This window comes from Balaenoptera physalus (assembly GCF_965194825.1).
Source record: "Balaenoptera physalus genome assembly, chromosome: 4".
Taxonomy (NCBI): Eukaryota; Metazoa; Chordata; class Mammalia; order Artiodactyla; family Balaenopteridae; genus Balaenoptera; species Balaenoptera physalus.
The window spans coordinates 134278056-134305910 of record NC_138891.1 but is presented as its reverse complement, the minus strand read 5'-3'; the positions used below and the strand labels follow the sequence as shown (position 1 = coordinate 134305910).

Sequence of the window (27855 nt, the reverse complement as noted above, 5' to 3'; positions counted from 1 at the left end):
TCATTGTGGTGCACAGGCTTCTCATCGTGGTGGCTTCTCTTGTTGCAGAGCACGGGCTCTAGGTGCACGGGTTCAGTAGTTGTGGCGCACAGGCTTAGTTGCTCCACGGCATGTGGGATCTTCCCGGGCTCAAACCTGTGTCCCCTGCATTGGCAGGCGGATTCTTAACCACTTCGCCACTGGGGAAGTCCCGTTTCTTTGTTTTTAAATTGGGGTTAGGACACACGGGGTGAGTGGTCCACCACTTATCAGCTGGGTAGTACTGCCAAGTTCTCCCACTCTCTCTTTGTTCGCCTAAGGCCACAGAGGCAGAAACTGAATAGTTTTTGACTGTTTCCTACCTCTCCCTGCTGTCTCTTTGGTCAGGTCCACCCTGGTTGAAAACAAACCTGGTGGTTGGCAATTAATCACAGAAGAGAACCCGTGTGGACAATTAGTCAGAATTAAGTCTGTCTTTGCTAACAAGAGTATTGCCCTTTACAGCCTGAATTTTGGGCATATCCCTTTCTCTTAGTACTGCTCCAAGAGCTCAGATCTTTTCAGGCCACTCCCTCTGACCTGCCTACAAGGTAGACATTTCCACAGGCACAACAGTCTTGTCAGGTGAGGGACTCAGGGTCAACCCCATAGACTTTTTCTATAAGAGACTCTGAAACTCCAACAGGCCACAAAAAATCCACGGTCTCAGATGCTCACTACAGATCTGCTTACAGAACACAGGAGGGTACTTCCTGAAACTAAAGGACAAGCTGACAGACAATTCCTGCAATCACCAAATTACTCATCTAATGGTTCATGATTTATTTGAACACATAACCAAGTATTGATGAAGTTGTATTAAAAAATGCACCAGCCTGTTTTTACTTATTTATTTATGCCTCCATTTTATTTCAGAACATTTAATGTGACTCTCAAGTCAATTAATAACATCTTACAAAAACACACGGTACTTTTTTTTCCCGTCAGAGCAGTTTTTCACGCATTGCATCATTTTCTCCGCTCAGGACAGCTGGCTTTGCTGTCTCCATTTTAATGACGGTGGCTTAGATGTGGAGGCCGATGTGCTGTCCACGAAGGGTTTTCACAGACGTTACTTCATTTGATCCTTTCCTCCCACCCTGCACGGCCGGAAGGGTGCCCGTCCTCCCATTAGTTTGGGGGAAGTGGAGGTCAGTCTGGGGCGACATCCCACCAAACAAGCTGGTCTTGGTCCGAGATGTGAGATACGCTAGGGGTCAGGGTTAGGGGAATCCACACGACTTCGGACCGGGTGTCTGACCAAGGACCTCCCCGCAGAAGCCCGCCTGGCATTTAGCCAGGGGCATCCACCCTCCCGGCCAACCCGCAGGGCCTCGAATATGCAAAGCATCGAATCTCGCTGCATGTCAATCAAGTTCAAGAGGCTTCATCAGAGCGCTCTCAGGTCAAGAACTGATCTGACTGTGCTGCTACCACGCGTCTGGGCTCGGGCCCTCCGGGAGCGAAGGACCTGGGGGTTCTTCCTTCCAAGAACGCTCGAGAAGGCCGCCGATGGGCCTCTCCCCACTGCGGCCGAGCGGGGCTGTCGTGGAGTGTCGGCTTGCCCCGGGCCGCCAGCAAGCCAGCTGGACCATTAGCACCAAGGGGGAACCCAGGACGCCGGGTTCCTGCACCTTCACTACCTGCTTCCCGTCGGACCGCCCTTCTCATAGGTCCCGCCCCTTCCGCCGACCTCCCTCCGGAGGTCCTGCCTCTTCCGCCAGCCCCGCCCCTTTCAGCCCACGTGTGGGCCCGAGACACGCGTTGGTTGTCCGCGCGTGTCCTGTTGTCAGGCCCCCGGCTGTGTGGATCCCGGCGCGCCCCCGCCCTCTCGGCCATGGGGGGCCCCAAGAGGAAGGCCCCGGGCGGCCCGGACGGCGCGGCTCCCCCAGCGGGCGCAGCCAAGCGGGCCCGCACCGAAGAGCTCACGGGCGTGCGCTTCAAGGCTCAGCTGAGGGACCCGCAGGGCGCTGGGCCGGGTGAGTGTGGGACTCGGGGGAGAGAGTGCGAGCGTGCGAGGCTGTCTCCCGGCTTCGGTCTGGGTGGGGCCTCCGTGTGCAGACACAGCCGCTCCTTTCTGCAGAGCCCGGTCTCCCGATTTGCAGTCGGGAAACCGAGACCGGGGTGCTTTCGAGTCCAGGGCCCCGACTTGCTTGATTGTGACAGTTCCCTGCGACTGTATGCTTCCCTCTCCTGGGCAGCATCCCTCAGCAAGCTCTAAAATTCTTTACTGCAACCGCTAGGAAAGTGAATAACTGTACTACTCGTTCGCGCCACAAATTATTTGTCGAGTCCTGCCTGTGAGCCAGCTCGGGGCTGTTCAGTGAGCAGGTTTGCTACTACCGTGGCTGTCAGCTCTGTTTTCCGTAGCTCTGATTCTCCAGCGCTCACACTGACCCGATAACAGGTAATAAGCTATCACATGAAGCCACCACAGGACTTGTCAGTTGACCCGGATTAGACTAGTGACTGATATGAAGCAGATTCTATAATTTCACTTTTTGAAAAGTGTGACCACTCGTCACAACTCCTTGTAATCCATTAGAAAGTATTTAGGTTACAAGGACAAAACACAATTGAATATGCTAGTATGTGGAAACACTGGCACTGTGTCAAAATGAAACAGTGACAGTGTTTCTGTCAACTGAAAAATTATTAAGTTAATGGCCAGAATATCCTCAGTTTCCAGTTTGTCGTCCACAGATTTTGTTTTTAAACGTTTGATACCTGCAACTGCTAACCAGTGCTAGGAAGATGATACCTACTGTAGCTCAGAATTATACATTTCATACATTCATTTGTTCATTATTTACAAGGGCTTGTTATTTGCTAGGGTAGAGATAAAATGGTGAGTAAGAATCACATGCGCCCTGCCATCGTGAAGCTTATGAATAATCAAGTGGGAAGGCAGATACCAATCTGTAAAATGACGTACAGACTGTTCCAGCACAAGTCCTCTAAAGGACAGGGATAGGAAACTTTCTGGTGGAAGAAAGAGCATGTTTAATTATTTGAAGGATTGTAACCTTAGACACGTTCGTGGTTTTGCCCAGAGCTCTGTACTTTTGGGCGCTGCATTTGAACTGGTTTCAGAAGGAAGCCAGGGTTGACAGGTGCTGGGTGCAGATGAAGGAGTTGGGAGGTGTGGCAGGGCTGAAGGCAGTGGGTGAAAGTGTGAATCCCTTGTGTGAGGCTCTGTTGGATTTGTGTTTGAATCTGGTCTCGGATTCTCCCTCCCTTTTGATATGTTCTTGTAACTTTCTGTGGTAGGATCACCTCACTGGACCATCAGAGAGGTGGATCTGATCAATGTTAGGGGGTTTTGTTTTCATCCAGGTGTTAGGGAAGGTTTTTTTTCTGTTGTGTTTTGTTTTTCCAGCTTTATTGAGATATTATTAACATATAGCATGTGTAAGTTTCAGGTGTACAATGCGGTGATTTGATACACATGTATAGCGTGAAATCATTACCCAAATAAGGTTAGTCAACACTTCCATCCCCTCATATAATTACCACGTTTTTGGGGTGACAGCATTTAAGATCTGCTCTCTTAATAACTTTGAAGTATATGATACAGTATTGTTAACTATAGTCACAATGCTGTACATTAGATTCCTTGGAACTTATGCATCTTATAGCTATAAGTTTATACCCTTTGACCAACATCTCCTCATTTTACCCATCCCCCAGTCCCCGGCAACCTCCATTCTACTCTCTGTTTCTATGAGTTTGGCTTTTTTAGATTCCACATATAAGTGAGAACATACAGTATTCGTCTTTCCCTGTCTGACTTATTTCACTTAATGCCCTCAAGGTCCATACATGTTGTCTCAAAAGGCAGAGTTTCCTTCTTTTTTAGAGGCTGCGTAATATTCCGTTGTATACATTTCTGTATATAGGTATAGATAGACCACATTTTCTTTATCCATTATAGTCCCTTCATGGTGGTGGGGGAGGGGTGGGTAGGAGGGGAGAGCAGGGTTAGATTGATAAAGACCCAGAGGGTGCTTAGGAGTGGGTGAGTATCAACATCGGGGAGGATACCTGCATCGGGAAGCGTTCTGCTCTAAACCAGTGCCCTTGAAAGATGTTGCCTATGACTTAGTGGTGATGGAGGAAAGACCGTGTCCTAACTCTTGGTCTCCCCATCTCCTCCCTGCTACTCTGTTCTCCATCTCAGTAAGTGGCACTTCCAGTCACCTGGATGTTCCTGCTGAAATCTCCCTCTGTTGCAGTAGCGGCTGAGATTGTTTCTAGACTGTCCTCGTTCACATTTGATCGTAACTCTCATTTCAGCCTTGGAAGCCTTTGTTTCTGCGGCCAAGAAACTGCCACGAGAAGATGTGTATGATGTCGTGGAGGGGTACATAAAGATTTCTGTTGAGTGTGCAGAGATTTTCCAGCTCCTGAGTGGGGAGAAGCACCCTGAAAGTGAAGTATGCTATTTCTTACCTGGCCTGATGGAGAGAAGAAAAAGTTAATGCTACTGTTGTGTTAAGCTTGATGAAGAGAAATGTGATATAAATTTCCAAGACATTACCAGCTTTCTACAGAAAATGATGCTCTGTGCCTGTGCTGTAGGGATACGTTCATTTTTGCATTATAACCTTTGAAAGCATTTTAGTGGAAAATAGTAACTTGTTATTGGTGAATAATACCAGAAGGAAAGATCATAGATTCTTAATCTAAATCCACTTAGTCTCACCATGGTTTGCTTTAACAAAAGGGAAATAGGTAAAGACTGTGTGTCACAGGTACAGACATATATTGAGTTGACTGTTGTTTTCTGGTTCCAAAGAGGTTCAAAATTTAGGATATTTATGAACCTGTTGAAATCTCAGGATTATTGCCATAAGGCTGTAGACCTGAATATCGCCAAAGCAGTGAGGCTGAATCGATAGCAGAAATTTCTCTTTTAATTTCATTTGGTTTAATTGTAAGCAAGCTTATGTCTATTTAGCTAGACTATTGGGACAAGACTAATTCCAGAGCCTGGGGCCTGGCAGATCCCTGTGTTTGGCTTGGGATCTGGGTAGGCGTCATCCTGCAAGTTGAAGGTTTTAAACCTGCAGGTGGCTGTGGCTAAGACTAGAGGAGAACATGTAGAAGAGGAAAAGAAAGGAGATGGTTAGTAAGCATTTCCGTTCTGTCTTTGCAGATGCTTTTAATATTTCAAGTTTTCGAGGCCATATTATTGCGGACAGCCAGTGACCTTTCCCATTTTCGTGTGGTGGGAACCAACATCGTGAAAAAGCTAATGAATAACCACATGAAGCTCATCTGTGAGTCCCTGTATGCTTCGGGTTACAGGTAAGTTGCCCGCCTTTCCGTGGCAGGACTAGCCTTGGGCTTGGTCTGCCTTCAGCGCTCCACAAGTGCACTTGACCTTTCCTCCACTCACAAACAGAGCGGAGCAGTTTCCGAGGCCGTCAAGACTGTGGCTCTGCCCCTCCTGTTGACCGGCCCCTCACCGAATCCTCTGCCACCAGGTGTCCCTCTCCTTCCGCCCTGCTGCTCTCCCTGCTGTCTTGGGAACGCTTCAGACCTCCTTCAAGCTGCCTGTCCTTTTGTCCCGACAGCTCTTCCCCAAGGTCCTCACGGGCACCCTCCCTCTCTGCCTTCAGGGCTTTGCAGAGGTGTCATCTCAGGGAGGCCCTCTCTGGCCGCCGCATCCACAGCTATACGTGTGACACAGTATCCGTATCGACGTCTTGACTCGCTGTCTCCCTCCCCTAGAATTCAGGGTACCTGCAGGTGGAGGCCTTGACCGTCCTGTAAAATGCCATCCTCCCAGCACCTAAACGGTGCCTAGTATGTAGTAGGTGCTCAGTAACGGTGAATTTTGGGTAACTGCAGGATGGGAAGGCAGCCGGGAGCTCGCATTTGGAGACGCCCGCCGTGCAGAAGTGTTCCTCGTGCCCTGCAAAGGCAGGGGTGATGTGGGCCCAGATACATGACCATTTACTGGCCACAGACACGGCCATCTTCTTCTGACCTTGCCTTTTGTGTTCTTGGATCCTACTCAAACTCAGATTTTTAGCTTTCTTTGAAGATTTCCTGAGGGTTTTTTTTTTAAAGAAAGAGCGTGTCTGCATGTCTCCTTCCTTCCGTTTTCTGGTTTTGGGGGTAGCAGACCACACAGCCGAGTGTGCAGCTGCTTCTCGGGGGGTGGCTTTGTGTTTCTGCTGTCCTGACACACCTGGTTTCCTTCTTGTCTCTGAACAGGATGGCTCGAGCCTGCCTGAACCTGATGGCCGCCATGGTGACCCAGGGTCCCGAGGCTGCCAGGGACGTCTGCAGCCATTTCGATTTGAATAAAAAGACCTTGTACACGCTGGTGACCAAGAGGGATTCAAAGGTGAGGCACGCCGAGCGTCCTTTCCCTTTGAGGGGCCAAAGTGTTTGACGTGTCCTCCTCTGTCTGGCCTCGGTCCTCGCGTAGATGGGGCGGGAGGCCCCTGTGTGGAGAGACGTGTGCCTCGGCTGGAGCCTGTGAGGAAGGGAGGCCTCACTCCCGGCTGGCGGTGAGGGTCCGGTCGCCTGCGGGGCCCAAGTGCCAGGGACGTCTGAGGCCAGCCTCCCTGGGGGCTCTGCATCGCAGTGCCTTCCTGGCCTGTGAGGGTGATGTAGCTTGCGAGCGTCTTCACAGGGCACTGGAAACGGTCTCCGTGTGCCTCGTGGCGAGACCCTGGTGGTGGCCCGGTCCTCCCGTGCGGGGTCCGTCCACTTTGGAGAAGAGCCTTGGGAGGCCAAGCCAGTGACCTCCTCAAAGAGGACGTTTATGGCTTTTTACCATGCTTCTTGTGCCTCCCAATTATAAGGCTTACAATGAGTAGGGGCTGGCTCGTGCCAAAGAGAATGGACATGTAAATGCTTGGTTTTCAGGAGAGCTGTTAAAAAAAAAGTTTCCTGGTGGCTCCAGAAGTTTCACTTGGGTTTGGAAAGGTTCTTGAGGAAAGAGTACGAGTTTCAGGACTCGTAGGCTGGAGTAAGGGCACCCTCCCGACACGGTGCCAGCTGCAGCTGCCGACGCGCCTCTTCCCGTTCGTGCACCCACTCTCCCAGCCGGTGCCCCGGTGCCAGTGCCACAGCCGCCCGGGCTCCGTGCTCCGCGCCCCCGTCCTGAGCGCCGGGACCAGGCCACAGAGGCCCAGCCCTGTCTGCCCAGGTGGAGGAGCCACGCTAGAGTAAGTGACTTCTGCAGCCAGGCGTCACCTTGTTCTCCAGCGCTTCCCAGGGCTTAAGAGTTTCTGCGTTGCCAGGTAATAGACTGAAGGTTAATCACGGTCACAGCAGTGTTGAGGGTTTTCCTCGGTTATGAATAAGGTTTTCTCTGAGGAAAAAATTCCAGGTCTTAGTGTTTCATGGATACTATGATTAACGTGTCAGAAGTTCCATTTAGTGAGTGATGGCTCCTGGCGTCTAAGTGCGTATCTAATAAAAGGAATGTGTGTGCTGTTTGCACACTAGGGCAGATATCGTGACTCTTTGGTCTTCCCTGGCAATCAGCCTGGCAGTAATTACCTGTCCGAATCCCTTCCCTTTCCCACCCCGTGTCTTGACCTCAGCCAGCCCAGCCATCTAAGTAAAGTACACATCAGTGGACAGGCCAGTCGCCAGGACACAGTGTGGGAAACCCGAGCTGGGCTTCCCGGCCTGGCTCCGGCTGCAGGCCGGCACACGTGCTGCTTCATCTCAGGGCCTCGCACGTTATTTTACATCTCTCTTGATCTGTAAAACGGGAGTTGTTGTTGAAATGAAAGTGTTTTTACTTTCTTTAATCATCTATATCAAGTATCTTAAATACTCTGTATATTGTAGGAAATGGTTTCTAGACAGTAAAAAATTTTTCTAGTATGAGAAATATCAGGGACATTCAAAGACAGAGAACGGCACAATGAATTCCCACGTACCTGTCATCCAGCCTCGGACCCTGTCACCCCTCCCACCTTTTGGGTTGTTTTGGGGCAGTCTGTTACAGCACATCCCACATATATTTCACCATCAATATTTCAGTGTGTATCTCTAACAGAAAGAACATTTTACGAAACAAAACCATGGTGCCATCATTGTACCTAACGCCATTAATAATTTCTCAACATCATCTAATGCCCAGGGTGGCCTCAGCTTTTCCCCGACTATCTCAAAAACGTCTATACACTTCGTGGTTCAAATCAGGGTCCAAAGAAGAGCTGCACATTGTGTTGGTTGATACCTTTCTTAAATCTCTTCGTTTCTTTGAGTTTTCTGCCTCTCCCCCACTTTTTTTTTTTATTAATGCCATTTAGTTATTGAAGAAGCTGGGAGATAAATTTTTTTGACATTTTAACATTGTTTTTATGTTAACGTTTTATGTTTTTATTGTTTTTATGTTTTTATGTTAACATTGTTTTTATGACATTTTAACAAATGTTTTTTAACATTTCGGAGGGACTTATTAAAGCTTCATGAAGAAAGAGGATTATGAATATTTTTTCATCCAAAGAAAGCATTGTTAAAAATCCTGTGCCAAAGAACAGTTTTACCAAATATGTTTTGGTCTATTTTAGACAGTGTTTTCCAGAACAAGCCATAGAGTTCAGGATGTTTTCTTCCTGGGATAATAACCCTGTGAATTCACGGGGTAGGAACGAAGAGTAGGCGTGCGGCCTTCTTGCCTCTGATGGCGTTTGCTGGAGGTGGAAGGTGGAGGCGCCGGGGCAGCGAGGGGCTGTGGTCAGGTGGAGAGGCCTGGTGGTGGCTGCTGGAGAGGGGCCGGGGCTACGTCTCGGGGGTTTTGTTCTCCACAGTGTCAGGAATCTGAAACTTGGGGTTCTCTGGGATAAACAAGATGGATGCCAGCAGGTGAGAGCTAACCTCTGTTTCAGTTCAGAATCCATTGCTGGCACCCCTGAGAGGATCTAGTCCAACTCTGCTGTGTTCGCGCAGGATAGAAAGACCTGCAAGGACAGGTTGGGGCCAACATTCCAGGGCCCTGACTCCCAATACTTCAGTGGAGGAAAAAACCCTAAAACTTGTGGAACATTTCCTACTCTCTGGGAAAGGATAAAACCTAATTTAATTTTATAAGGCAAGTTTTAGCATTTTGCCAGAATTCTTTTGAAATGTAAGGTGTACGTAGACCAGGGTAACAAGTTAACTGTGCTTGAATTAGGTGACACGTTTGTTTGAACAGTGAGACGTCTGGATGGCTTGGGAGCAGTTGTTACTTTAAGCTTCCTGAGGACAGGGGCAGAATCTGAGTCATCTTTGCATCCTCTCAGCCTGAGTTTATGGCATCTCGAGTGTAATTGGTGTTTTATTAACATCGAGTTGGTGAATGAAGCACTGGAGCGTTGCTGACAGTCTAAGGAGTGCAGCTCACTTTCAAGACTTTAGCCATCATTGTACCCAAACTCCATATTGTGAAGAGGCCCACAGGTTGGTCCCCAGAACAAGAGGGTAGTTTGGGGCTCTTAGTGTATTTGGAGTAAAGCAGCATTGATCTTGTAAGGTCTTGCTGACGTGTGTTCTGTGGTGTGGATGGAGTGTGGATAGAGTGGTGTGGATGGAGTGTGGTGTGGATAAACTCCATCAGTACGAGGAACAAGCAAGGCCTCCACCCAGATGTTACAGACCAGGGGTCAGGTGCTTGTTCTTTTCTCCAGAAGAAACATATCCAATAAAACAAGACAGAATTAATTAAATACATAGAGGCCTAAATGGTGCCAACTACGGTCCTTGCACCTTCAGAAAAAGTGGAACGAAGATGCCATGGTACCCCCGAGAAGAAGGAACTTCTCTGTAGGCAGATGTGAAGTTGGGCATGAAGCAGTGTGTTTGTACAGGTATTTCGTATCATTCCAGTTCCAGTACTTACTCACTTAGTAGTTATGTCACCTTAAGTGAGGTTTTTAAAACCTCAGTTTCCCCAACTGTAAAATGGGTATTGTGGGCATCTGTACCTCAGATCGTTATAAGGAGTAAATGAGATAACAGATGTGTAGCGTCTGACATAGTGTCTGGCACATAGTAAGTGCTCAGTGAACGTTATTGATACCATCACCACCATCATCACCATCACCATCATCACCACCATCATCACCATCATCACCATCATCATCATCATCATCATCACCATCATCACCATCATCACCATCATCACTACCATCACCATCATCACCATCATCACCACCATCATCACCACCATCATCACCATCATCACCATCATCATCATCATCATCATCATCATCACCATCATCACCATCATCACTACCATCACCATCATCACCATCATCACCACCATCATCATCATCATCACTATTGCCCCCACTAAGTGGAATGGGACTCTTGGAAGGCGGAGACTCCTTAGTTTTTTCAGGCATTCAGGGCAATGATTCTCTGTGATGTTAACTTACTTCTTGTCATCAAATTAAAGTACCTTTGGAATAACTGAAATAGGGAAAAGTTTTCAGTGTAAGCAGTGGAGGATCTGAGCATATGTGCTAGTTCTGGTCCAACTGACAAGAGACCTGCGTGATCATATGCCGTGGGTTCTTTGGATGTAAAAAGGCAATGTGAGACACGGGTTTGTCTTAAAGTTACTGGGAGGGAAAACTGATCAGGTGGCCCTAGTGGTTTCCCCTGAGGTGCTGGCTGTTGGTCATGGCCTTTGGGCTGTCACTGAGGATGCTCTCCTGGGTAATGGCCGATGCCTGCAGGACAGTGTAGATTGCAGTCCTGGGAAGACCATGGTGGGTTTGTAATGAGACAGCATCTGTACTTTGGTGTCTGATGTAAATTTATAATATAAAAGCCAGACGTCACCTCATTGATGTCTCATCAGAATCAGCACGAGCCTTTCCATTATCTCTGGATTTTCAAAAACAGATGTATTATTTCATTACACAAGAGTAGGTCATATCTAGACAGGCTGAGAGTCTTCTGCTCTAAACCAAAGTGGTCCGTGAACTAAAAATGTGTATATATTCCAGTCGGGGAAGGGGAGACCTATACTTTTGTGTTTAGAGAGAGTTTGAAAGAGAAGGAGAAATAGAGCAGAAGATTGAGGGGAAAGAGCAAAGAAAAAAACCCTTTGTTTACATGAAGAGATGACCAGTGCTTTTAGACTTAGACCCGCTAATGGCACAAGCCCGGGAGGCCTCTGTGATACTGGGACGGGCGGGGCGTGCCTGCTGCGTGTTCCTGCTTCCCCGGGGGTGCGTGTGTGGATATGCACGTGACATGCGGGTCTCCTTTGCCCCCAGGGAGTGCATGACGTCCGGCTGGCCTACATTCAGTTCGCTCTTTCCTTCTTGATCGCAGGCGATGACAGCACAGTCGCACAAGTGCTGGAGTTGAAAGGTAGGTGTGTCTCTTTGTCTCGGGGCAAAGCCTGCTTGTGACTGTTTTGAAAAACCTACCACAGAGCATTTTGCAGGTTACTAAAAGTCTGCAGCCTTTGCGGCTGCCGTGTACACTAGGGTAAAGGGTGTGTGTGGCGCGAGACTTTGGTCAGTGCGGTTTTGATACCGCTGGTCAGTGCAGACAGAGGTATCCCTGTTTCGCTAGCTGGATGCTGAGCGGGCCTAACAAAGGAGAAGTGCAAACTTCAGAGACTCATGCAGACAAAGGAGGCTTTATGGTTCCAGAAAGTACATGGATTCATAGCCGTGGCTACCCTGCTTTTCTTAGTAATTGTGTTTTAAAAAAATGCCTAGTGTTACCAGAATATTAGTAGTAGAGCTTCAGAGAATTCCAGCAGTACCACCTTCGGGTGCCAGTGTCTCTAGAGCAAGGCTTGGCATAGTTTAATCTATTAGGGCTACTTGTGTTTTATCAAGACTGTGAATGGCAGTGCGGAGAGGGCAGTTGTCCAGTAAGATCCCCCAGGATCAAGCCCCGTCTGGGGTGAGGAGCTGGTATCCCAGCTGGGGCTCAGGGACTTGTCGGGGGAGGGACGGCACGGGGCCGCCAGCCTTTCCCCCACCTCCCCCAGCGTGGGAGCCCAGAGCCCCCTCCAGAACGAGCTGCAGAGACCATTTACGAGCAGGTGCGGGTACTGTCCCTGTGTGTTGTCAGCCTGGTCTGTGTAGCAGCCCCTTGGAAGCGATGCTTCCTTCGCGTGGTGCAGTGGACACGTCCTGCTCGTTGCCGGGCCCGTGTGGGATGCCCTCTGCAGCCAGGGCTGGGCGTTTCTTCAGAATCCTTCTGGGTCTTCCCGGCGTCTGGCCATTTATTAAATAAAGGACACTGATTTGGGGTTATCCATCCATGCTGCTGAAGGGGCAGGGATGCACTTCTGTTAAAGTTTCTGCACGGCGGTTGGGCTGGTCCAGACATTCCACATCTCGTCATTTATACTAAGGGAATAATTAAGGATGTGAGCAGAGGTTTTGTTAGGGGACGTTTTTTCCTATTAGCTGAAAATTGGACTCCTCCTAACTACCCACCAGCAAGGGATTGAGCAGATTGAGGGCTGGTCATAAGGAGGAATGCAGATATTAACAATGATGTAGAAATATATATATAGATGTCAAATTTTTTAAGTATATAGGATTGGGTGTAAACTCAGTTATAAAACTGGTAAAGTATGATCCCATTTTACTAAAAGTTAAATTTAACAGAATATGGATATATCAGAAGGTTAACAGTTAACTGGTAACCCAGACATTAACAGTGTTAACTTTTTGGTAGTGGAGTTATGGTTGATTTTAAATTTCTGTCTGGTATTTTCTGATTTTTTTTTTTTTTTTTTTTTAAGAATAATGAATTTGCTTTTGTAGAAATTACGTGTGCCCATTAAGCATGTATGGAGGAAGAGAAATTGTAATTGCTTTGCTGCTTTTTACCAGTGTCACCAGTATGTTAGTAATGATACAGCTTCAAGCCGTGGAGGCTGAGTCCTTGGTCATCCCAAAAGTATGAAGAGAAAGCAAATAAATAAATCGGTCCAAGTTCTACCACCAATCAATAAAGTGACGACCATCACTTTAAATACATCTCTGAGCAAGTCTAAGTGAAGAGAGAAACTTTGGAAAACTGTAATCGTACCATACATTCTCTTTCAAACTGTCAGTATTAAATTAACTTTACTGAAGTTAATGAGAAAAGCAAAGTAATACAGAACTAAAGGAACTATTGTACTTTAATGGTTCAGTTACTGTTTTGCCTTTAGATATTTATTTCCTATGTCACAAAAATAGTTTTTCCTACTGTGAACTTGTATAATTAAAAAAGACAAAACTTAAAAAACAAAAAAAAAGGCAAGTAAATGGCATTGTTTGCTGTACCATTTTAAGAATGGTACAGCAAACGAACATTTTAAGAAGTAATGTTCTCTCATCGGTTCTCATTCAAAGTATTTTTGAGTCTAATGCTTTGAAACTTTTACTTTCAGAATTTATTCCTTGCATTTTTAGCTCAGGCATGAAGGAAGATAGGATCTCTACCATCAATATTTTGTTATCCACACTGAAAACAAAGGTGCGTATTTGGTGATCAATGTTCCTATCATTTGTTTGCTCCAGTGTTTTACAGGACTTTAGAGCTGTAACATCGTAGGTTATATGGGTTGTTGTATAGGTTGAATGGGAAACCGTTTCTTAAGCAGAAGCTTGGTGGTGCTGAGCCAGTCCTGAAGGTGACAGGCACTGAAGCCACCACGTCAGGTCAGGTGAGGCTGCTGTTTCGTCACAGCAGGAGAAAAGCTGCTCCCTGCTCCCCGCTACTTCACAGGAGGCCACCGGGGTAACTGAGCTGTAAATACCACTCTTCTTCATTTACACACCTGGCAAAATGTTATTTTGTGTCATCTTGCATGTTCTGCCTTTTACATGCATCTGACAGAAATTTTAAAACTCACTGAAAGGATAACTGTCTTTGATACAGAAGCCCCTTAAATGATCAGGTAGAAAAACTCCATGAGCCTCCCAACATAAATAGTTGTCAAAAGGCCGTGAACTGGCAGCCCACGTAAAAATGGCTGATCAGCGTAGTATTTAGTGCTTCTCGACCGGCGCAGTTCTGCCCTCCACGGGCCATTTGGCAGTGCTTGGCTGCCATAACTGGAGAAATGCAGCTGACGTCTGGTGAGTAGAGACCAGGAATGCTGCTCAGCATCCTACAGTGCACAGGACAGCCCCTCACAACAGTTATTCGGCCCAAAATGTCAGTAGTGCCGAGGTTGAGAAACCCTGATTCAAAGCGGTGCAAGTGATGAGGTACAGGTCTTTTCACCTACCAAATTGGCACTGACTTTTCAAAACAATGATATTCAGTGCCAGCAAAGATGCTTTGAGTCAGGTACTTTCCTGGAGGAAGTGTTGCAACCCCTCTGGAAGACAGCAAGTCTAGCAGTATGCGTCAGAGGTTTTAAAAATGTTTGTACACCTGGAGTGAGGGATGGGATTGCCACACAGTCACCCGGGGAACGTATTTGAAATACATAAACCCTCAGAGATAGGAGCTGGGCGGAGGGGGTAGGTTTGTGTGGAGCTGAGAACTGATGCCACAATTCCAAGTCCAGAGTCAGGGATGCAGGGCAGGCTTTGTACAAGGATGCTGCTAATGATAGCCAGAGTTTGAAAGCAACCTAATTACACACACCTGGGAAATGGTTAAATAAGTTATAGTCGCTCATAGGATAGAATGATGTTCAGCCCTCCAAAATGATGTTCTAAAGGAATTTTTAATGATGTGGAGACAGCTCATGCTGCATTAAGTAAAAGCAGGCACAAAACTATAATTAAATATATTCTCAAAGAAGCCAAAAAAAAAAACCCTAACAAGAACCTAATACATACACATGTATATTTTGTGTGGTTGATGGGGGCAGGGAGGCTGAAAGGAAACATGCCAAAATGTGAGCTGTGAGTATCCTAGGGTGGTGGCAATATTGGTGAATTTTTTCTCTTTACTTTTTTTTTTTTTTGGCTAAATATTTTGCCGCAGGCCTACATTATTTTTATAATGATGAAATCCAATAAACACGATTTTAAAAAATCAACTTCCTTGAAATTCATTTGTTTCATTGTTTTTAGGTAGTTCACAATAAAAATATCACAAAAACCCAGAAGGTGCGTTTCTTTACCGGTCAAGTGCTGAACCACATAGCGTCTCTGTACAGCTGGAAGGGGATTGTCGACGTGAGCCTGGAGAATGTCGAGGTACAGTCGTTTTTGGCTTTCTCTTGGCCTCACTGTTAGTGTGTGATACCCAGAGCCGGGAGACTGAAGAAGAATCTACACATATGCCTGCCTTCAAAAAAGTCCCCCCATTTGATGTTTCTTTTGGCTTGTGGTTATGTTAATTCCCAACTTAGGTGCAATATGATTAAAAAAAATTTTTTTTTTTTACAATAAGATTTTTTTCTAATCTCTGAGGTATCATGATATTAAACTTTTTTTTTAAATGAGAAAACCATCATTCCCTTTAGCTGTGTGCCATCTGAGTTTTCCCTGCAGCTTGCACAGTAGACTTACAGGGTTGATCCCTGCTACCTCTCCCACCTCACTTACCTCTCCTCTCCCATCCATTCTTTTCACACTTTTCCAGCAGTTGGAGTTTCAAGGCCTGTTGCTTCTACTTCAGGATCCTAAGTACTTAGGGAGCCTCAATTTCCTCACCTCCTGACATGTAGAGTTTACTTTGTAACAAGTGCTAAATTAGAACAGTTGCTTTCACATGGACCCAAACCCAGTGTACGTTTTAATTCTCCTCATTTTGATTTTCCTCAAGGTGTTTCTTTTTTATTTATTTATTTATTTATGGCTGTGTTGGGTCTTCGTTTCTGTGCGAGGGCTTTCTCTAGTTGCGGCGAGCGGGGGCCACTCTTCATCGCGGTGCGCGGGCCTCTCACTATCGCGGCCTCTCTTGTTGCGGAGCACAGGCTCCAGACGCGCAGGCTCAGCAATTGTGGCTCACGGGCCCAGGTGCTCCACGGCATGTGGGATCTTCCCAGACCAGGGCTCGAACCCGTGTCCCCTGCATTGGCAGGCAGATTCTCAACCACTGCGCCACCAGGGAAGCCCCCTCGCAGGGTGTTTCTGAACATGGACTTGGCCAGAGTCATGAAGGCTCAGACTTCCTGTTAACTCTATGATAATTTACCTCTCAAGAACCCACTATTTTACTTCCTTTTATCTCCACGACTTGCCTATGTCCTCTTGTTTTGGATATGTTTTGTATGTTCTATAACCAGGAAGCCTCAGGGGCTTAATAAAAACACTCCCCAAAGTGGAATTTTATTCAAAAGAGCAAGAGAAATTAAGTCATTCATAAGCTTGTTTAAAAATACAGGTTTAAACTTGCCCCTCTTAAGAGTTTTTTTTTTTTTTTTTTTTTTTTTTTTGGCCATGCCGCATGGCTTGTGGGATCTTAGTTCCCTGACCAGGGATGGAAGCCGGGCCCAAGGCAGTGAAAGCGCCGAGTCCTAACCACTGGACCGCCAGGGAAGTCCCGAGTTTGTTTTTTTTTTTTTTAATGGTTCTATTTTATAGGTGAGGACATTCAGAATCAGGGAATTAAGTGATGCTCTCATTACGGGTTACACTCTGGCGTCCAGACCCCATCCTGAAGCTCTCCTGGGGCCCATTAAGAGTAGCCTCATTAGAATGAAAGATGCCCCTATCACCTAGGAGATTCTGAGGGATTTAGGAGCTCTTTGCCAGGAACTGGAGACGATGACCAAATATTTATTTCTTCTGTCGCAGTATCACAATGCAGAAGCAAGAAAAAGCTTAGAAAAAATGTTCTATTTAAAGCATATGCTGTAAACAGAGAATCTTTAGTGCTGGGGATCTTGATACTGATGTGCTGTGCACTTCCTAACTCAGTGACGACTTCAGCTGTCTCATCCACAGTTTGCTCTTTCGTGAGATGGGTGTCATCTTGTCTGCCCTGCCAGACTCACAGGGCTGCTATAAGAATTATTGTGAAGTGCTCGGAAACAATAACAAATGACATAAAATCTCAAGTTATCTGTAGTTTCTTGTTGTTCCAGCAACTCCCTGTTTGTTCAACTTTAAAAAGAACATTTTAAATTCAATTTATTTGAAGTAAAAAACAAATAAACAGAAAACCACAGTTGGCCCGTTTTTCCCACCCCCTTGACCCCCACTTCTGGCAGCCACTAATCTGCTCTCTGCATCTGTGAGCTTTTTAAAAAAATTGTTCTTGTGTTATTTATTTATTTTGTTTAGATTCCACATATAAGAGTATTTTTAAATTTTGATTGGTGTTTCTGTTTTTCTGTGGGTTTTTTTGTTTTTGAATTACACCAAATGTTCAATTTAAAATGTTTTCTAAGTTGCCATTAGGCATGTGATATTGTCCAGTTTTTACCCTGTAGTTGTTCGTAAGACTTCTGAACTTGGGATTTTCACTGAATTTCTTTGAAACCCTCGTAGACTTCTGCTGAAGACGCAGGGAAAACCATGGTGAGGGAGCTTGTTCATAACTTCCTGATGGATCTCTGCTGTTCGCTCAAGCATGGGATTAATTTTTATGACGCGTCTCTTGGTACCTTCGGCAGGTAAAGTGTAACGCCCGTGTGAATCCTGAGTGTGAGTTCTCAGAGATCATCACATATGTGACTTACAGTGGAAATCTGTTAAATAATGGAACTGTAGTGTGTTAGAACTAGGATTTTAGGCATTATCTGACTCATTTTAGGGATGAACTCAGAATAGGACCCAGAGGGCTCCTGTTTGTTGTGTGCCCTCGGGGCAGAGTCTCAGGGTAGCAGTTGACTCAGACACACAGTGTGAGGTATCTCACCCAGGAAGGTGCTTTGTGTGTTCACTCGGCAACTATGTGCCGGCTGGATCTGAGAATAATTCTGTTACATCCTCCTTCCCAGAGATGGGGTGCCCTCTCATGCCTCACCGCAGTCCTAGGTGGGTGCCATTGTTACCCCAGTTTTGCAGACGAGGAAAATGGGCCCACAGAGGGCAGGTCACTCACCCTGAAAGTGGCAGAGCTCAGACTGGAACCTAGGAGATCTGGTTCCCAGCCCACACTCGTGACAGCTACGCAACCCTTGTCTCCTCGGGCACAGCTGCTGATGAGTTGGGATTTCAAAGTTTTGTTTTTACGTTTTATTTCATATTTCACCATTATGATAACATTTCATCAGTAAGGAAACAAAGTCCACAGCTAATGATTTAGATTATATTCTTTTGGACTTTCTCTTTAGAGTCATAGACCTATAATACATATCCACGTTATTAATTTTTAAACCAGAACGGCCTACTGTTAGATATATTGTTCATTAACCTGCTCTTTTCCCATTTGACAATTAAAAACACTGGACATATTTTCTGGTCATTGTGAATGACCCTTAGTTTTACCCCCTTGACATTTTATTATAAGGATAGAGATGGTTTGATTTGGTTTCAACCAGTCAGGAAATGACTGATCCCTCATAATGGGATTAATTCAGTGGGGATTTTTTTCCCTGCTTGTGGCTTTGAACTTGTTTTGATTCTGTGATTATTATGAATTAACTTGCCATGTCATTCCTTTTAATTTTGTTTTGGTGATATTGTAGCTTTTCTCTCATCAGTGAGAGTAAGCTTGTTTTCTTGCTGAAATTTAAGAGCAGACTTCTTGAGTCTTAATATAACACCATGCTAAAAAGGCTTTTTTTCCCTATTAAGGAGACCCATAATGGTGGTTGTGGGTGTGTTTAAATAAGCTATGGTTTATGTAAAATTTTTCAGCCATGGGCAAAAGACAAATGTTTGTGCTTAGGAGAGAGGAAGGGAGTTTTGTTTGTGGGGTGTTAATGGAAAACTTTGAGAAAATTGAAGTGCCTCCTTTCCCAGTGGTCATAAAGCTCCCTCATTTCCTGCAGGTCTCCGTGCAGATGTCGCCACGTCAGAGAGGCCTTCCCTGGCAGCCCTCTTCTGAGATAGTCCTTCCACTGTCACTGCCCTTTTGCCTGGCCCTTGCTTCTGATGGTGACTTATCACCATCTTGCATATTTATTTATTTGCTTGTTCATTACCCAATAGGCAAGAATTGGTGAGAACAGAGACTAGTCTGTTTTGAATCCCCAGAGCCTACGACAGTGCCTGGCACATAGTAGGCATTGAAAGTGAGGCATGACAGTGTAGGCAAGGGTTGGCAAACTTTTCTCTAAAGATCCAGATAGTAAGTATTTTAGGGTTGGTGTGCCATACAGTCCCTACTGTGGCCACTCAACTGTGCCATTGTGGCACCCAAGCAGCCATGCTGTAAATAAACAAATGGTGTAACTGTGTTCCAATAAAGCTTTATTGACAAAGGCAGGTGGTGGGCCAGAGCTTGCTGAGCCTTACTGTGGAGGTTCAGAGAACAGTTTCTGGAGTGCCTCTGAGACCTCAGCGGCTTACTACTCCTCTCTGCCAATGTTGCCTCATCTGTAAAAAGGAAATACAATTAGTGCCCACCTCAGAGAGAGGCAGTGTGTGGTAACTGCCTCAAGCAGTGTCTGGCACGTGTTGCAAACTCTAAATTAAATGCTATTCATTTTATTACATCATTGATTAAAATTGTGTGTGTGTGTAGTATTTTTGGCACTCTCCACAAATTTTTTTTTTTTTAAGTTTCTAGGTAAACCTTTTTTTTTTTAATTTTTTAAATTTATTTTTGGCTGCGTCAGGTCTTAGTTGCGGCACGCAGGATCTTTCATTGCGGCACACGGGCTTTTCTCTAGTTGCGGCGTGCAGGTTTTCTCTTCTCTAGTTGTGGTGCGGGCTCCAGGGCACGTGGACTCTGTAGTTTGCGACACGTGAGCCCTCTAGTTGAGGCATGCGAGCTCAGTAGTTGTGGCACGTGGGCTTAGTTGCCCCGTTACATGTGGGATCTAAGTTCCCTGACCAGGGATCGAACTCACGTCCACTGCATTGTAAGGCGGATTCTTTACCACTGGACCCCCAGGGAAGTCCCACTCTTTGCAAATTTAACATTCCATGCATATGAAAGCACAAACTATGTTTTGCTCATGATATTTTCCTATTAAGAATTCTAAGCTTTTTAAAGGATAGCTTTCTGATCAAAATTAATACTCTTTCTAATTCGAGTTTTGAAAAATTTTTGTCTGTAAAGTGTCGTATTGCATCTTAGTTTTGGTCAGTTTATAAGGGGCTACAAAACGTGGTGATCCCAGAAGCCATCAACATGACACGCCAATGAGGCAAATTTTGATTTTTTTCTGGATATTATGACTTCCCAGGGACAAGCAGATATGAAAAGGCATCTTTTCTTAAAAGGTATCTGGGGGTAAAACCTACTTGGCCATGTAGATCCTGGGCCAGGTGCTCCCTTTCTCCGAGTTTTAATGTCTACATTTTCCTGTTTTTATCATCTTCTTATATTTTTGAAAACTGCCCACTTTGGGACAAGTTTTGACTCTTTTCATACAGTAGATTATTCCCCCTATAATAGCTTCTTTCGGCTGTGAAGTGAAAGCGTAGGAGTTTGAAATTAGCTAGAAACAGAGGAAGCAGAAACCCGTAGAAGGACTCTGTGCCATCTGGTTGAGTTTTAGAAATAATTTTGTGGCACTCTGGACTGTGGCAATTTGTGAGCACTTCATGGGGAAAAAAACAATCTTTTTAAAAGAAAAATGCGTTTTCTGTATTTTTATACTTAGCGCACACATACGTCTTTACATATGTGCTTTTTTATGTGTGGTTGGAGGAAAGCGGTCAGTAAAATCACAAAAGAAAATTTTAAAATTTCCTCTTCTTTAAAAGTCAGCTGGAACTCAAGGGAGGGAAGGAGAGGTGGGGAACAGGACAAGGCAGAGACTTTTTCAGCCACTCAGAAGTTGAGGAGTGAAGTTCAGGCCCTTTGGTGGAGAGTGGGAGCCCTACAGACCATGAAAACATCTCACTTTCTGCTGTGAGGGAAATTCACGAGAAATGGAATTTTCCCATCATTGTGTCACAGACGTGTGTTTACTGAGCGGAGCTACCCCTGTCATCCTGAGCTCTCAGTGCTTTGTGAAAACTCCCTGCTCACCCCTCTCTGTTCTCTCTCTCCCTGGCAGAGGAGGAAACCTGACTCTCCTGCACTTCCTGCTGGGTTTGAAAACTGCAGCAGACGATGAGCTGGTCGCTGAACTTGTGGTGAACATCCTGAAAGTGTGCCCGGACTTACTGAACAAGTACTTCAAGGAAGTGACGTTCTCCTTTCTCCCAAGGGTGCAGTCCACTTGGTCCAGTAACATCAAGCTGCTAAACAAGGTGAAGGCCATGGGCGTTTCGACGTCTGCTAGATGGGGTCGTGGGCGGGTGGGTGTGAGGAGTTGGTAGTGGTGAGGGGTGAGGGGTGAGTGACGTTCTGATAAACTCTGCAGGATGAGGAACTTCTTTCAGCCGTTCTGCAGGGCATATTTTAGATGATGTTAATTTGGTGTCTTTATCCTCTAAGGACATTGTACTTTTCACTGAGCTGAATTTTGAGGTTTATGCTTTTGAATCTGTTGAGCCAGTTTCATCTTCTTCAACCAGATTTTGCTCAGAGTGAGATCTTGATGAGTTTCGGCACAGTTGGGCTGGAATTAGTGAAATGTCTGAACTGTACAATAGTTTTTAAAGATTGCCATTTCAAGTACTTAGAACAACTTGAAGTAAGCTGTGATTGGTGGTCTGTTCAAGTGGATATGAGTTAATTTCCATCTGATCATGGGTGTCAACCTCCCCTCATCTACCAAAGGAAGTGCCTGCTTCAGATTCTTAGGCAGTACTGCCCGGCTCGCTTCACCTCTCTCTGTCTCTCTCTCTGTCTCTCTCTCGTCTCTCTCTCGTCTCTCTCTCTCTCTCTCTCTGTCTCTCTGATTTATGGACTGCCTAATGGTGACACACCTGGGATTATTTTCTTGTGCCTTGACCTGGGCATGGGGTTACCTGTAAAACAAACTTTTATTCACGTATTCCCTCATTTTCCTTGAATGCCTGTGTGTGCGGTGGTCCCAGCGTGTATTTGGGTGTTTGCTTTTTTTTTCTTTTTATGGCCACACCACGTGGCTTGCGGGATCTTAGTTCCCTACCAGGGAGCGAACCTGCACCCTTGGCAGTGAAAGCGCTGAGTCCTAACCATTGGACCACCGGGGAATTCCCTCCCAGCGTGTATTTGGGACAAGAAGGAGGCACTCTGCCCCCCACTTTGGTGACGGTATCCCTGTGGCCACCACCCCTGTTGGGAGCGGCCCTGATGCTGCTCTCCGGAGGGGCAGGGGCAGGTGCGCGGTCATCGCAGGGCAGGATGGGAGCCCTTGCTTCTCTGCCTTCTAGCCTCATGACTCTAGAGAAATTACTTAGCCTCATCGAGGTCCAGTTTTGTCATCTGTAAACATGTTTTATCTTGATATAAAATATCCCTACCCCAAAGAGTTGTCATGAAGTGTTGAAAAGATGACATACTTTGTTAGGTGCCTGCCAAGTGCAGTAACTGGTGAGTAAATAATCCGGTTGTGAGTTCTAGCAGTGACTTGTTTGCCATCAGAGGTTTTAAGAGGCTCCCCAGACCACAGACCAGGCTCTGCTTTGAAGGTCGCCGTCCCCAGTAACAGTCTCATGACCCGACTTGTCTCTAACAAGTGGATTTAGGGGTTAATATTCCAGACCTTGTTCCTTGTGGCGAGCCTTGGACCTTTATTACTGTAGTTGTTTCACTGCAGCGGCTTTACTGTTGGGTGCCTACAATCAGACAGACTCAGGCTTGAAAGCTAACCTCCGCCACCAGCTCATTCTGTTTTGTCCCTTCCCTAGATCTACGCTGCGCAGCCAGACATCTCCCGGGCGTTTCAGACCAGAGAGTTCATCCCGCTGCCTCGGCTCCTGGCAATGGTGATGGTGACCACCGCGCCCCTGGTGTGCAATAAGATCATGTTCACCCAAGCACTGAACGTGAGTGGGGACCCTGCTTCCAGACTCTCTCCCGCTCGCCCCACTGGCCGTGCTGGGGACTGTGCCGAGAATACCGGCCTGCACGTATTGGTTCGTGTTTTGTCAGAGCCTCTGCGGCTTTCCATGTGTCCACTCGCCCGCGGACGGTGCCCTGGGGCCGAGGCACATGCCTGTCCTGCTCCAGCACAGAGCCGGGACGGCAGGACCCCTCCATGGCTCTGGGCCTTCGCAAGGGTGGGAGGGGAAGTGTGCTCAGCTGCAGCCTAATGTCATGTGTTCAAGTCTCATTACTTTAGGAACTCTGGATAGGGCAGGACTGAGGTTTGCCTAGCAAATCCTTTCTTTTGTGGTTTAAATGAATAGTGTTAAGTTTTCTGGGGAACATTTACTTTGAGGACCAGCTGTTTCAGGAGTTTGGGGAGGACATGTCCAAGGAAAAGATTGATACTTCAAGTCCATGTCATTATTTATTATAAAGGTTCCCAAGTCCCATGAGAAACCACACTGTGAGGGACCCATGCGTTTTCCACCATAACTCATGGCCTTAGGTGGACAGCCATGAATTGTTGGCATACACGGGTCCTAGGCCAGCCAGCCCCTCCGAAACCCAGGTTGCCTCAAGACCCACCTGGGGAGGCCAGGTGTTCAGGGGGAGTGCAGGGCCTGGGGTTTCCTCGGTGCGGGTGGAGTCCCCATCCTTCAGGCAGGCTGGGTCGTTATCTGAACACAGCAGGACCAGGGTCTGCCGTAGTGGGTCGGCTCCGGTGGTGATGGGGCAGTTACCGTAAATTGGCGAAGACTCATTGGCCTGTGCGGTGGGATTGAGCATTTCTTGATACCCGTCCAGGGATTGTGCTGAGAGTGGCCAGGGGGCGGGGGGAGGCGCTGGAGTGAAGAGGAAGAGGCCTGGGTGGGACCGGCCAGGAAGGCCTTTTGCTGTGCTTGCCAAATCATAGAATCAAGGTTAGGACCCAGCTAGCTTGCCCATCTGTTTTGTGAGAGACACAAGATCTCTTATTCCAGGGACTTGCAAAGTAGAATTGAAAGGAAGGTGTCTGATGCCGCCTCTTCACAGGTAGAAGATAGTTTCAGTCTGGCCGGCTGCATTTACACTCCCCTTTGAGCCGACCCCGGTACCTACCCCAGTATGGATATAAAAGGCTGTCTCGCTCCCTGTCACGCTGTTTCAGGAGAGAGGGGTTGTGCCCCTAGGGGGTGTTCCATCCGCTGGATGGGGCGGCCATGGGGCGGGGAGAGCACGTGGCCTCCTCTCCTGCCGAGGCTGCCGTCCTGTGCAGGCCCAGGGCCAGCGGAGGGGAAGCCTCAGCTTCGCCTTCTCGTCAACGGCCCTTTCTGAGCTGTGACAGTGTGTTCGTACAAGTGACACCAGAGACAGGTGTGTCTGGGGGGTGGACTTAGGAGTGCGTGGGGTTTTTTAATGACGTTTTTCTTGTATTCTTTACGGTGTTATCTGCAGAATTTTAATGGCGTACATTTTAGATTAGAAAGAAAAGAGTGAGCTTGTTTTAGAAACAGGGAACAGAAACGTGTTTGGAGACAGGGTCTCAGGCTGTTGACTGAGCTTTGCATTCCAAGCTGGTGGGTGTACGTGTTTACACTCGTTCGGGTCCTGCCTTTGAAGTGATGATGGGGTGGGAGTGGTTATTGGTTTAAGACATTTAATGTAACGCTACTTTAGCGTACAACGTCCATGTAAAATGAGACGCCAGCCAGCTGGAGTGCTGGGGCCCTGGGGTGTTATTAAACTGAAGGCCCATCAGAAAACCTTCTTGTTTCTACCTGACTGTAAAGCTGCAGCATCCCAGCTGGTGCTCCCTGGACTTCTCTGTACTCGGGAGTCACCCGGGGCTGATGGCATTGGGCTGGGCTGGGCTGGGCCTGAGATCGAACGTGTCTCCCGAGTCCCAGGAGATGTCCTCGCTGCTGCTGGCCCAGGGACATACTGCCACTGGCCGGGGCCTAGCCTTTCCCCATTTGTGGTAATAGCACAGGTTCTTGAACCTCTTCAGCGAGTGAGGATTTTGAAGGCCCTCCTGGCTGTCTGAATCCAGGTAGAGAGTCTGGATGTGGGAGGCCTGGGGTGGAGGCTGTGTGCCTAGAGGTGGCTGGCCGGACTCGGGTGCCTGGTGCCCTGGCCCGTCATCTCTCCACCTGACGATAAGTGGAGAGGCCGGTCGGGTCCCGGTGGGATCTCGGCTGTTGTCGAGGCAGGTAATCTGTGGAGCCGAGTGGTGGTCAGGGAAGACTTTACCAAAAACAGACTGTGGAACAGCAGTTAAGAATAACCATCGGATGCCACCTATAGTAACCGCGCTCCCGGCAACAGCTGAGGTCACATCTGCAGGAGGTGAAGCGGGCAGGGTCCCCGGGCCACCTCTGCACAGCGCAGAGGTCCGGCGGTCTCCTGGGGAGGGCCAGGGCCTGGGCGCTCTGTGTCCACCAGTGCGGCCCAAAGACACTTGTGGATTTACCTCTTTTTCTTCCCAGCTGGACAGCAAATCAGTGAAACACACAGCTTTATCCCTTATTTCCGTCATTTTGAAGAGAGCCTCAAAGACTGTCGACTACTGCCTGAACAAGGGGGCCTGGCAGGAGTCGGGCGTGTACACGGCGGCGATGATGGAGGACTTTGTGCGGCTCTTCAGAGAAGCCCTGAGCAAGGTAGGCCCGGGAGCCAGGCTGGCCTTGGCTTACAGGGGTCACGGGCGAGCACACCAGCGGGGCCCAGCGGGCGGGCGCGAAGGAAGGGAAGCGGCTGGGGTGCTCCTGGGACTGCGGTCTCTTCAGGACTGGGGCTGCAGTGACGGGTGGCCTGCTCCTTCCTCCCTGGGGCTCGGTCTGGTGAGCAGGGAGCCCGGGCGTCCGCAGACTGGGTGGCTGCCCGGAGGAGCCAAGGGCTCGCTGGGCTGGGTGCCCCCAGCCGGCCGTAAGGATGAGTTTCTTGGTTCCCGGTGTCTGGCTCCGGTGAACAAGTCTTCAGGGCTTTGTTTTAATGATCGGTGCTTGTGTTTTCACCAGATTCTTACAGTGTTCAGTTCTGGGAATTATACCCCAAAACAGAGCTCCCAGAGGCTGCGACCTCTTTTGGTCACACGCACACACTTGCACATGCTGGCCCCTCTCCTCTGTTCTTTGCTTCTCCTTGTTAGTAGGTTCAGTTCATTTGTTTCTCTTCCTTTTAACGTGACTGATTTTTTGTTTCTTTGTTTTCCCTTTTAGATTTTACCAGACCTGAATGCCATCGTGTGGGTCTGGCAGTCACTTAGGAAGCAGGAGACAGAACAGGATGACGAGAAAGCGAAGAAAAGGGGCAACAGGGCCCCTGCTACCTGTGTGGCTCCCCAGAGCGGTGAGGGGCCTCTTCTGTTTGCAAATACCACTGACACAGGCAACCTGGGCGCCTCCTGTCCAGAGGGGCTGGTCTAGAGGGACTTGTGAAGGCCTCTCTGGCTCTGAATGAATCCTGTGTCCTTCTTGGCTTAGGGAGAAGAATGAGCATGGCATTGTACATTGAGTTTTAACATCTGTTAGAAATGTGCCCAAGATTTATGCAAGCACTGTGTCTCTCTAAAAACTTGTATGATGAGTGCCACATGCTCTGGCCTTTCCGTGAGGGAGGTGGCCTCTCTTTTGTTCTGCGGATAGCGGTGGGCTACACGGTCCCCCTGGAAATAAGATGTGTTGACTCAGACCTTGTCACTGGTGAGGCAGTGGGCTTCACGTCTTATCTCTCTGTCCTCCTTCATCCTTGCACGGCCCTGTAGGGTAGGCACTGCCGTGTGTCCCCATTTTTCAGACGAGGACGCTAAAGCACGGAGAGACAGAGTAGCTTTGCCCTGTCCGAGATCACAGCGGTGAAATCAGGATTTAGACCCAGCCTGTTTGAGCAGTTTTGACTTTTACCACGTTGACTCCTTAAATCTCGCTCCACGGGGATCTGCCTGCAGCCTCAGTGTTCCACATACAGTTGACCGTGATGGGTCACAGGTGGTTCGATCACTCACTGATTGAGGACAGAGAGCAAGTGTGTTTCCTGATTCAAGCTGTTTAATTCTGGTTCAGATGATGCAGAAACCATTCTTCTGAAAGCCGTCCTGCTCCAGGTCATCTGCCTCTACCAGAAGGTGGTCCCGCACGTGGTCATGCAGTACAACTTTGACTTCAGCAAGCTCCTGAAAGGTGCGTCTCCAGGGATGGTGGGCGCTCCTCCGCTGGTGCTGCCAGTGGGGGTGAAGGAAGTGTGGGTAAACTGGAGCAGAGGCTCCGGAGCCGAGGACTGGGAAGGCTGCTGGGCATTGTGGCCGGCGCGTGTGATCCGCCAGCCGGGCTGTTTTCATCTGGACCAATGTTTTGTAAATAGTTGGTCTTCCTTAAGGAGATATCAGATGAACACTTGGCAGCATCAAGAGAGAAGGGAGAAGCTAGCCAGGCTGCGTTGCCTGCCGTGGGTGATCGACAGATGAGATTATGTGGTGTTAATTCTAAAGCCCCTTTGCAAAGGAAGAGGGGTGCAGAAATGAGAGCCCCTTAGAAGGAGGTCCCGTTCATGCACAGGCACTTCTGACATAGTTACTCATATTTTACCCAGTGAAGTTCAAACCACATCTTGTAAAAGTAACATTATGCTTGTCTGGCCACGTTTCCTTGATGGAAAAGTTTGTCTAATAAAACTGACTTTATAATTGGGCCTACGGAGGAAGACTTGCGGAAATATCATTCTTGGAATTTATATAAGCTACTGAAATAATCCTATTCAAAAAGCTGTAATTAACTTGTTGATGGTTTAAAGGCAAAAAGTTCTCTTGCTGTAGGAATATGAGATTTACTATAAAGCGGCCATTTAACATTTGGTACCACGTCCTTCCCAAGCAAAGGATTAACCCAGAAATCAGGCCAGAGGCTGAGGACCCCGTCTCAGACCCAGGCGGCCGCAGGCTGT

At 47.5% G+C, this 27855-nt stretch overlaps 1 protein-coding gene across 2 annotated transcripts in view; it reads left to right on the top strand.

The window, feature by feature from the left end:
* Positions 1-27855, top strand: part of URB1 (URB1 ribosome biogenesis homolog) — a 67395-nt gene continuing 39540 nt past the window's right edge. Inside the window, exons 1-13 of one of the 2 annotated variants that reach the window (XM_082459722.1) lie at positions 1-1997; positions 4315-4454; positions 5177-5328; positions 6244-6376; positions 11265-11361; positions 13397-13482; positions 15039-15164; positions 17406-17530; positions 21035-21230; positions 22758-22895; positions 25404-25577; positions 26136-26265; positions 26979-27095. In XM_082459722.1, coding sequence (XP_082315848.1) covers positions 1856-1997; positions 4315-4454; positions 5177-5328; positions 6244-6376; positions 11265-11361; positions 13397-13482; positions 15039-15164; positions 17406-17530; positions 21035-21230; positions 22758-22895; positions 25404-25577; positions 26136-26265; positions 26979-27095 — 1756 coding nt within the window. In that variant the 5' untranslated portion in view covers positions 1-1855. The remainder of the gene's footprint in view (positions 1998-4314; positions 4455-5176; positions 5329-6243; positions 6377-11264; positions 11362-13396; positions 13483-15038; positions 15165-17405; positions 17531-21034; positions 21231-22757; positions 22896-25403; positions 25578-26135; positions 26266-26978; positions 27096-27855) is intronic. The other variant, XM_082459721.1, reaches the window with a different exon arrangement.